Source organism: Leuciscus leuciscus, assembly GCF_965113295.1.
Source record: "Leuciscus leuciscus genome assembly, chromosome: 18".
In the NCBI taxonomy this organism is placed as follows: Eukaryota; Metazoa; Chordata; class Actinopteri; order Cypriniformes; family Leuciscidae; genus Leuciscus; species Leuciscus leuciscus.
Window position 1 is genome coordinate 11,708,997 of NC_138742.1, and position 10,905 is coordinate 11,719,901.

The following is a 10,905-nucleotide window of genomic DNA, read 5'->3' on the forward strand; positions in this document are numbered from 1 at the left end:
AAACATGTGTTGTCTCAAACACACCTGATGCAGCTAATCAAGGGCTTCATTAGTTGCACCAGGTGTGCTTGAGCTAGAACACATGAAATATCTGAACTGGCTAGGTTTGTTGAGTGTCACGTTTGACTACATGTTAGAAATATGGCTAAGTCAAAAGAATGGTCCAAAAAGTTAAGAGAAGATATCATCGCCCTTCACAAGCAAGGAACAGGATACAAAAAGATAGCGAAGGCACTAAATGTTCCTATAGAGACACCGTTGGAAGCATAGTTCGCAAGTTCAAAGTTGAAGGAACAGTGGTTATACTACCTGGACGGGGCAGAAAAAGGAAGCTATCAACGGCTGCAACCAGATTTCTGAGAAGGCAGGTTCAGAAAAACCCTCGAGTGACTGCAAAAGACCTACAGCAAGACTTGGTGGGAACAGGCACTGAGGTTTCAGCTGCACTGTAAGGCGCGTACTAAACGCATGTGGTTTCAAAGAAGAATGAAGCATAATGCTAAAAAGAACCTTCTGCCTACAGTTAAACATGGTGGTGGCTCGTGATGCTCTGGGGCTGCTTTGCATCTTCTGGCACTGGAAACCGGCAGCGTGTGAAAGACTAGATGGATTAATTGAAGTATCAGGAAATCCTAGGAGAAACGTCATGCCGTCAGTGAGGAAGCTGAAGCTTGGGCGTCATTGGACCTTCCAACAAGACAATGATCCCAAGCATACCTCAAATTCCACCAAGGCTTGGTTGCAGAGGAAGTCCTGAAAGATTCTACAGTGGCCATCACAGTCACCTGACTTGAACCCCAAAGACAATCTGTGGTTGGATTTGAAGAAGGCGGTTGCAGCACGTAAACCCAAGAATATTACTGAACTGGAGGCTATTGCAATGGTGTAAGATTCCTCAGAAACACTGCCAGAAGCTGGTGTCTGGTTATACATCTCGTTTGCAGCAGGTCATAACAGCAAAAGGGTGTTCTACTAAGTACTAAAGATGCTTGCCATGAAGGGGTTGAATAATTTTGAGACTGCAGAAGTCATTAAAAGTTGCATTTTCAGTTGAATTTGTGGAAACCACTGAAACATTTGTTGTGTTGAGCCATTTCAATTACTTTAGTTTGATTTGTTCATTGCAAACAGCTGGAAGTCTGTCAAGTTTGCCAAAAACCCTGATTTGCAATGGGGGTTGAATCGTTTTGATTACGTGTGTGTGTGTGTGTGTGTGTGTGTGTGTTGGCTAAGCAATGCCTCTGCTAAAAAGGTGTAAAGTATTTTGTCAACTAAAAAAACAATTTTAATCAAAAGAAATGAATAGTATTTTTGGTAAATACATAACATGCATAAAGGTATGTGTACACCCCTTCATAATTAACAGGTTTGGGTTTTTCCACTACACCCAAAGCTAACAGTTGCATGAACTCAAGTATATAATCTCCTAAGACAAACATTTTCACTATGGAAGAGCTCAGACTTTCAACGTGGCACATTCATGTTTGTAGTGCAGTAGAGCTTCCATAAAGGCCAAACCTGAACCCTACTGAACACCTTAGGGATGAATTGGAACGCAGACTGCAAGCCAGACCCATTACCCAACATCAGCACCTGACTACACTGATGTCTTCTTGTGTCTCAAAGCGTGCAAATCCCCACAGCCATGTTCCAACATCTAATGGAAAGTCTTGCCAGAACAGTGGAAGTGGTGAGGGAGAACCAATCCCCTATTAATGTCCATGGTTTTGAAATGTTCAACACCAGGGTTGTGGTGTTTAAGATATCCATTTGCACTGCAGCTTTTTCGGTTGCCTAGAAAAGGCCGATTAATTTTACAGGTCCCCCCTCAATGTGACTGCCATGTTGAGATCACATGACCAGTAGTGTCATTTTTTGAACATGTTTGTATCTACAGTGAACTGTGAATCTATCATTTTTAAAAGATATTTATTCTAAATATGGTTTGTGTAAAACTAATAATAATTATAATACGTTTTATTTATATAGCACCTTTCCAGGGCTCAAGGACGTTTTACAGTGAACAAGCAACAATAATGGCAATGGATAATGATAACAAACAAAACAACAGTAGGTAGATGAGAGTAAAAGTACAGTAAAGGAGAATTATGTAGACGGGGCAGCATACAGCAGAATACAATCAGACACAACGAAATGTAATACAACTTAAGAATGGTAATATTCAGAAAATAAGTGAGTTTTGAGCAGTTTTAAATTCAGAAATAGTATTAACACAACAGAGTGATAGGGGGAGAGAGTTCCACAACTAATGTGTGTAGGCTTCTGAGTGCACCAGAATGGTGATGGTCTTGAATGGTTAGGCTACTTACGACTTTGCCAAACTATGTGGAATCAATATAGTGACTTGCATGTCCTGTTGAATTCTGAAAAAAAATACTCTTTTCTTACTGATTTAAAATAGGTAGGTTGTCTTTTTTTCTCGTAACACCTGTTCCGATCTGATCGCTTACTGCGTGTCAGCACAATGTTTTTCTCATGGTCTTGTGACCACTTCCTCGTCGTCTTTTTCCTATCCCGCCCCTCGTGACAAGTTCAGCTCAACAACAGAAGCTCTATGTGCCAACAGCTCAGCAGCTGTAAGATAATTGAACTGTAACTGTCCCTCGGTACTCGTTTACCTTATCATCAGTTCAAAAAAGGTTTATTTTAAAAGTAATTAAGCTCGTGATCCGGCTTACGGCACGATATAAATGGACGCAGTAATGGAAACTGTCGCGTCATTTAGCAACAAGCTCTTCTGCTGTATTCGGCTGGGCTTCCCCAAATGGCAGCGCGCGCGGAAGGGATTCCTGCTACGTCAGCCAAAGCGCTTCATTGCGTCATTAGCGGAGCTTCCTCTTTTTTGGTCTCAGAGACAGACACATCCTTTCTTTTCTCCAACCGCATGGTCAAAAGAGGAAAAGCGAATCTACACAAACATCGATGCGCGCGCGGCTCCCGGTCCTATCTGCGCATCACAGGTGGAAGAAATAAGGAGATTCCGCGGCTGCCTTAAGAAATAACAATCTCGTGAGCAAAAGGCTTTGATCAGGAACAAGATACCAGCTTGTGATAATGGGGGAAAGAAGCGGTAAAGCCAATTCTGAGTATACAGACTGCGTGATGGAAATAGGCAGAAACACCAAGAATGTCAGGAAAGACCGATTAAAGAAAGACTTCACTTCGATAAAGTGTGTTTTAGGGTGAAACCCTCCAAGAGCATGTCATATTTAGCCCCAAAATAATAATAAAAAAAAAATATATTAAAATTTGCTTATAGAATAATTTATTACTAGCCTATATTATAATTGTATTATATATAGCCTATATATATATATTTTATTTATTTTTTTGCATTTGCATTTGCATAATAAATGTAGCTCATGTGGATGTGTACATCATGATTGAAGGCTATTTGTTGTATTGCCTATTTTTCCTATATAGGCTTTTTTATGGATATTTTTTACATTTATTTATTTTGGTTTGAAATTTTACTTGGACAATAGAATCAACGTTTAAGAAGAATAAAGATCACTGAAAGATAAATGAGAATAAAGGCTATTCTCTGTGTTCCACCGCTTGTCAACTTGCCACCCTGCTATCATGTTGGCCTGCTCTGAATTCCTCTGAAGCCCTGTTGTCCTTGTTTTTAAATAGCTAAGCTGGATATGTGTCAGCGGCCTGCATTTCATGTTACTTGGCCACCTTCACTTGAATCAACCTATTCAGCAAGAATGGGTCACTCGCTCACTGCGTTTTACTGAAAGGTTATTGGCAGAGAAAAATGGATTATGACATGGAAACTGTGTGTCACAGGCGTGAAATTATGATGAGAAACAACCGATATGGATATGGTGTCTATACATCACACTCAAAAAGCACAGAAGGCAATTCTGGAACTGGACATGCTCTTTAAAATAGCAGCACAACATCTCACCTTCAGAAAGTCGTGGCTGGCTGTTGATTTATTGTACCCAAAAGCTTGCCAACAACACTCCCATTGTTTACTAATATGAAAATGTACTCCTGACCTACTATATGCAGAGGCAGGATGTTTTTAGACTTAGTCAATGTCTTTCGTCTGCAAGTTATCGTGAAATGGAGATAGGCCTATGGCACACATAAGGTTTAGATGTCTGTAGATATGGCAGACAGGGCCATAACCACCATATTCAATGTTTTTTTCAATGTCAGATTCTTAAAATTTTACATTTGGTTCCCCCTTAGATTGATTATTTTGTTAAAAAAAAAATTTGTAAGAGTGCTCAAGAGTGCAATTTTTTTTTTTTTTTTTATTTTTTTTTTTTTATTTACCTTACTGTCCTGAGGACTGGAAGTTCAAGAGTAGTGGTTGCAGGGTGCAGGACTCACTATAATAATAATATTTGTGACTTAAAGTTATGCTTGCTTTTTTATTCTTAGTTAAAAGGATAACATTTGAGCTTGAGAATCACCGCATGGCACACAAGACGTGGCATTTACTGGCACTGTCAATCCCTCACACACCCTGCATTGTAGTACTTCAGACAGCGCTGACTTCTGGTTTCATTTTTTCTTCACACACTTTCATGTTTTGACACGTTCAGCTTGTGCAGGTGTAGCCCTACCCTCTCCTCGTGGGCCCATTGTGGTTTTCTTGGGGAGGAAAATGTCTTATTCAGTAGCAGTGATAATAACTGAGAATTTAAGAGGGAAAAAAACACACAAAAAAAAAACAATTTAAGTAACCTATATAGTATAGATTTTATTAACAACATATATATAGGCTACTTCAAATTTTATTTAAAAAAATAAAAATAAACTTTACATTTTCCTCAATCCACTCAGTGAATCCTGTTCAAAAGATTAAAAGTTGTTTATGTGCGTTTATTTTTACTCTTTCTGTTGCTCATCTTTACTTATCTGCTAGTTATTTGTGTCTTCTCCTCACTATTTTTAACTAAATTCAGGCAGTTGCACAGCAGTACGCTGATATAATTAGAACAATAAACGTGCGGATTGCTTGCGTCAATGGAATCCCGTCTGTGCGTCATGTCTCTTGACAGCGAGCGCTCTGATTGGTCGGCAGGCGGAAAGATTTGCCGAGGATCTCCGCCCCTGCATGGCCATATTTGTCAGTGGAACGCCTCGAGAGGATGCACCTCTGACGTAACGGCACAATAAAGTAGTCGCTTATATATCTGCTCGCTCACAGAAATATGAGAAAACCGTCTTGTTGTTTGCCGGGAACGTTATACATGATTATCCATCAGTTGGAATACGGACGCTGACAAGCCCCTCACCACAATACATTTTCAGGTACGTAAGTATTTTTGCTTTTAAAATTCAGAAGTCAGTTAATACTCTCCTCTTTCTGTTTTGTATGCTTCTTTTAAATCTTATACGAACAGCAAATGTGTTTTTAGTAACCCAAAGTATGTGTAGCCTATGTGTTAAAGAATTGAAATAAATAAGGCTGAGGTCTAATTTAATGAATTTTGAATGGTTTACTACATGGTGCGCACGAGTTATTCCGAAACTAATAAAACGTGTGCGTATCCGCCACATAAATGCGCAAAATGAGTTGGCTTCTGGGTTCTGGCATTTCAAATGTAAAACAATTTGGATATACATACGCATTGAGAAACCGTACGAAATGAAAGACTAAGAGGGGGGTGTGTGTGTGGTACAGTGGTGCGTTTCTGCATGCGCAGTGTCACGATGCAACAGGTGCTCGCGCAACTTAGCTGCACACTCTCCTTTACTTAGGAGACTGTACTTTGGCTATTTAAATAATACACATATCTATTACACGGTTCACATCACACACCTTCATTTGGTGACACACAACAATAATGAAAAGAAACGTGTCAAGCTAATCTTGTTTTACCAATATAATTTTGAGTCATGAATATAAAGAAGTTTTCGTAGAATTAATCTCACCTGAACAAAACGAGTCATTTTATAAAGAGGTCAAAATATGTGACCTTTATAATAATTATAATAATATTAATGATATTGACACTCAGGGTCTTAAGGGGTCTGTTTATTTATTTACTTTTTTTTTTTTTTTTAAGTTTACTTATTTATTTATTGTCAACAAAATGACTTGGCTTCCTGCATGTTGGTGGGTTCACCAACTCATTTGGCAGAGAAACATTTGATCAACTTTTTTTTTTTTTTTTTTTTTTTTTACAAATTCCAGACAGTTACACCACCTATTCATTTTGACTTTAAGAAACACATATCTATTGCAAACGCATTGACTGGTTTATTCAATATATGAAATGTTTAGGCCGGGGTCAGATGATCATTAGGTATCATGTTCTCACCTTGCTCTGTGTGCAAGGTCATGAATGTCTGTCAAACTGCTGAGCCATAATTATCTTTCACATTTGCATAGTGCTTTAAAATACTTTCTGAAGAATTACTCTTTTAAAATACGTTTACAACTGATATTGGCCCATTTTAGAAATGTTTTAATTGGCAGTCTAAAGATTTAATCCATGTGGAGCAGTAATGTTAGAAATGTAATGTGTTTGTATATAAGCATTTCTTCACTGCAAAAAGGTTTCCCTCCTTATTTTCATCTTATCATTTACGATATGGAACACTATGTCTGATTTAGCTGGGGAAATTTGAGTCCATCTAAAAAAAGTTCCATATACATACACCACCCACTCACATGCGCCCTCACAAACACACACGCCCTCTCAGTGAGGCAACCCACATGTCATGTTCGTCTGACATTCTTAATGTGGTAACACAATAAGCATGGCTGCTCTTTCGAGCCAGACGGCTCTCTAAGCTTTCTCAGAAATCTCAACGCACTTCATAGAACTGTGTCTATACACCTTTTGGCCGGCAAGTAAGTCTGTCTAGGTATGGGTTAGAAAGCAGTGTGCAGCTCTCGAGGCAGTTGACTTTGCCGCGGCAATATCTACGGTATTGAAAAGTAGATGTTGTGGTTCTGTTCTACAGAAATGACCTGTGTTCAAAGTCAACATGGAGTCCAGACCTATGAGAGTTCCCTCTTCAGCTCAGAGTTTTTGAATCCTGACTTCACCTCCAGGTTGGCGATGGATGTGACTGACCAGCTGGACCAGCTCTCCGCACCCTCCCTGCCCAGCATCACCTCTCTGGTCGGAGGCTACGTTGGCGAGTTTGATACCTACTCATGCCAGATCGCAACAGGCGCTGCTTCCACCTTTGCTGGTGGCACCTCTGGGCAAGACTCGTTCAAGTTGGACGACCTCCAGGTGTACGGCTGTTACCCAGGCACATTCGCTTTGAGTTACCTTGATGAGACGTTGTCTTCTTCAGGTGGGTCAAACTGCTTTGGAAGTCCGGCGTCTGCCCCGTCACCCTCTACCCCGGGGTTCCAGCACATGTCTGCCTGGGATAGCACATTTGGTCCCTGCTCCCCCGATGAGGGATGCTGGGGTTCAGAGAAGCCTCTGAACCAGACTGCCTCTTTCTTCACATTCGGGCACGTCACAGTCGACGAGCTTTCTCATCACGGCTCGCTGCAGCCACAGCTTCCAGATCAGGATCCCTTTTCTCAGACCCAGCAACATGGTTCTCCGCTTCCCTTCAGCCCACTCGGCCTGGAGCAGGGCAGCCGGGATGGCTCAGGACTGATGGATGGACAACTGTCTCCTAAAATAAGGAGCCCCACAGGAAACGAGGGACGCTGCGCAGTGTGTGGAGACAACGCTTCCTGTCAGCATTACGGAGTGCGAACCTGTGAAGGATGCAAAGGCTTTTTTAAGGTGAGAGAGAGTGATACAATTATTCTTGCTTATCATGTCATGTTAACTCACCTCAGCATTTTGTATTTAGGCATTAAGCTAATTTTGATGACAAGCTTTAAGGTTTTCTTTCTGTTTTTTTAGCGCACAGTACAGAAAAACGCCAAGTATGTTTGCCTCGCCAACAAGGACTGCCCAGTGGACAAAAGGCGGCGAAACAGGTGCCAGTTCTGCCGCTTCCAAAAGTGCCTAGGTGTGGGGATGGTGAAAGAAGGTGAGAATATATTTATATATATATTTTTAATTAAAGTACCCACATACCATCAAAGCAATGTTAATAAGTGTACATATTTTCCCTCAAGTTGTGAGAACAGACAGCCTGAAAGGTAGAAGAGGTCGTCTTCCGTCCAAGCCAAAAGCTGTTCAGGACTCATTGTCTGTCTCTTCACCTGTGAACATCATTGCCTCTCTCGTCACTGCCCATATGGACTCAAACCCTGCCAGTGGAACTCTAGACTATTCAAAGGTGAGGACAGAACAAGCTTCACAACAATCTAACTGCAAAATTTAAGCTTGCTTAGTGTTTTAACCCTCATAAATCTGAAATAAAATTATTGTCATATTTCTTTACACTTGCAATTTTAATTCATATATTGTATTTTTTGGTCATTGTCTAGTATCAGGAATCAGTATCTGGATTGTCTGAGAAGGAGGATGCCAATGACATACAGCAATTCTATGACCTGCTAACAGGGTCAATGGATGTGATCAGGAAGTGGGCTGGAAACATCCCTGGATTCAATGCCTTCTGTAAGGAGGACCAAGAGCTTCTTCTTGAGTCAGCATTTGTTGAGCTCTTCATACTTCGGCTAGCTTACAGGTACAAGTCAGTTGACAATAAATTCAGTATTTTAATAGTACTATGTGAGGTGACTAAGAATTCATTTATCTCATTTAGGTCAAACCCTGAGACAGATAAACTTATTTTCTGCAACGGTGTGGTTTTGCACCGGACGCAGTGCGTACGAAGCTTTGGTGACTGGATTGACTCCATTATGGACTTCTCTCAGAGTTTACATCGCTTGAACTTGGATTTGTCGTCTTTTTCCTGTCTTGCCACACTGGTCATAATCACAGGTAAATTACTGTCTTTTAGTCGGTTTCTATATTTTCTTCACAGGATATAGAAATATGTTTTATCCCAAACAAATCTCTAACCCTGATTGTGACCAACAGATCGACACGGCCTGAAAGAGCCCAGACGGATCGAAGACCTCCAAAACCGCCTGGTCACGTGTCTCAGAGACCACGTCTCCACAAGTGCCCCTGAGGCCACCCGGCCCAACTACCTGTCCCGACTCCTGGGCAAGCTTCCGGAGCTGAGAACACTGTGCACCCAGGGCCTCCAGCGAATCTTCTATCTTAAACTGGAAGACTTGGTCCCACCTCCACCCATTGTGGATAAAATCTTCATGGACACATTGCCATTCTGAATGCGCCAAAGAGATTTTATAAATGGACAAACTGATGAAAGAAATGGATTTGAGATGTTTTGGGAACTCTTGATGGTTTTACTAGTCAAAGGACTGTATCGCTTACTGTTCTCTGCTTTCTTGGAATGGAATCAGAGAAAGATTACATTCTACTTGGGCCTGAATTTGGGAACCTTCATTACATAGTCTTCAACATTGAACTCACTAACAGACACATAACGAGAAAAATGCATTTGGTGGAACATTTTGGTAACTCTAAACAGACATGGAGTTTCAAATCCTCATATAAATTGGTGGCTTGAGTTGGTAGCATTTCATGCCAATGGTGCAAATCAAATGCTCTAGTTGTATCCTCTGAATGAAAGAATTGATATTCCCGTCAGTATTAAAGCAATGTTCAGAGGGCATATTCCAAATAGAAAGCGTCCAAGAATCCAGTAAAACATCTTCCAACTTCAAGTTAGAAAGGCCATGGACCAAAACAGGGAGCAGAAACAGCATTTACTTGGATGTTTAAATGATCATACAAAGCCTTAAATATTCTCAAGTGCCCAAGCATTATCTCCCTTGAACATGCTCAAAAACATGCACCATAGTGCTTACACTGAAAACAGAGATACACTGATACACTTGAGTACAGGACTGATGTGACTGCATTCGAGGACTGTGGTACACTTTTCTAATATTTCAGATGCAATGACAAAATTGTCTAAAAAGTGTAATTTGAGTCAGTAGTTTATATAAAAGACAGCTAATGAATATTTTCTAAAAGGTCACAAGAGATCCAGTGCAGCTACTGTACATGTACCACGTACAGCCTCTTTCATGCAAATACTTTGAGTATTATTACAGATGCCTGACTTTCTGAGTTTAGTGTACCAGTAAAACCTTAGAGTAATTATATTTGTATGTATGTATTTTAAGGATGTAGAGGTATGGGTAGAGCTCCTACAGACTGTAACTCTTTTTCTCACAATGACAAAATCAAGACCGGGCATTCTGAATTTTTTACATAAAATGAGAGGTATTGCTTATCTTTCATTGATTTTGTGCAGCTCTCTACATAAAATAAAATTTTAACAAAAATCATGGTGCTTCTAAACATTTCTTTACATTATAGCCTTTGAAACTAAAATTGGTTTATCGATGAGACAGATCAAGCAAGATTTGCATTGTTTTCTTTTGTAATGGTTAAAGGGTTTCTGTTATCATTTACTCCCACTTATGCCAATCCAAACCATGCTTTTCTTTCTTCTATGAAATATAAAACAAGCCTTTATTTATAACTTTTATATTCTATTCTAATGCTTCTGAAGTCATTTCTCTGACAAACCAACATAAGTTTATGTTGTCAGTGAGTCTGATTTGTGAACAAATCATGTTTTGTGAACTGGATTCACTGAAAATATCTGATTCAAAAGAATCATTGGTAACACTTTATTTTACAGTGTCCTTGTTACATATGTACTTACCATAGAAATAACAGTAAATTATGCATAATTACATGCAACTGACCCTCAACCAAATCCTAATCCTGCCCTAACCCTATAGTAAGTACATGTAGTTGCTTAATATTACTCAGTACTTAAATATATAATTACACTGTAACAATGACACCTTAAAATAAAGTGTAACCAAATCATTCATGAATCATTCTAATGAACATGCCAAAGAAACCTAGT

The 10,905-nt window shown here is 39.8% G+C and overlaps 1 protein-coding gene across 1 annotated transcript; it reads left to right on the forward strand.

The window, feature by feature from the left end:
- Nucleotides 1-5,140: 5,140 nt before the first annotated feature.
- nr4a1 (nuclear receptor subfamily 4, group A, member 1) lies at nt 5,141-10,309 on the forward strand. Its single transcript, XM_082146380.1, has 7 exons — nt 5,141-5,298; nt 6,961-7,751; nt 7,875-8,004; nt 8,093-8,256; nt 8,408-8,610; nt 8,689-8,867; nt 8,967-10,309. Exons 2-7 carry the CDS (start codon nt 6,963-6,965, stop codon nt 9,221-9,223), a joined length of 1,722 nt encoding a protein of 573 aa, XP_082002506.1. The 5' UTR covers nt 5,141-5,298; nt 6,961-6,962; the 3' UTR covers nt 9,224-10,309.
- Nucleotides 10,310-10,905: the final 596 nt, after the last annotated feature.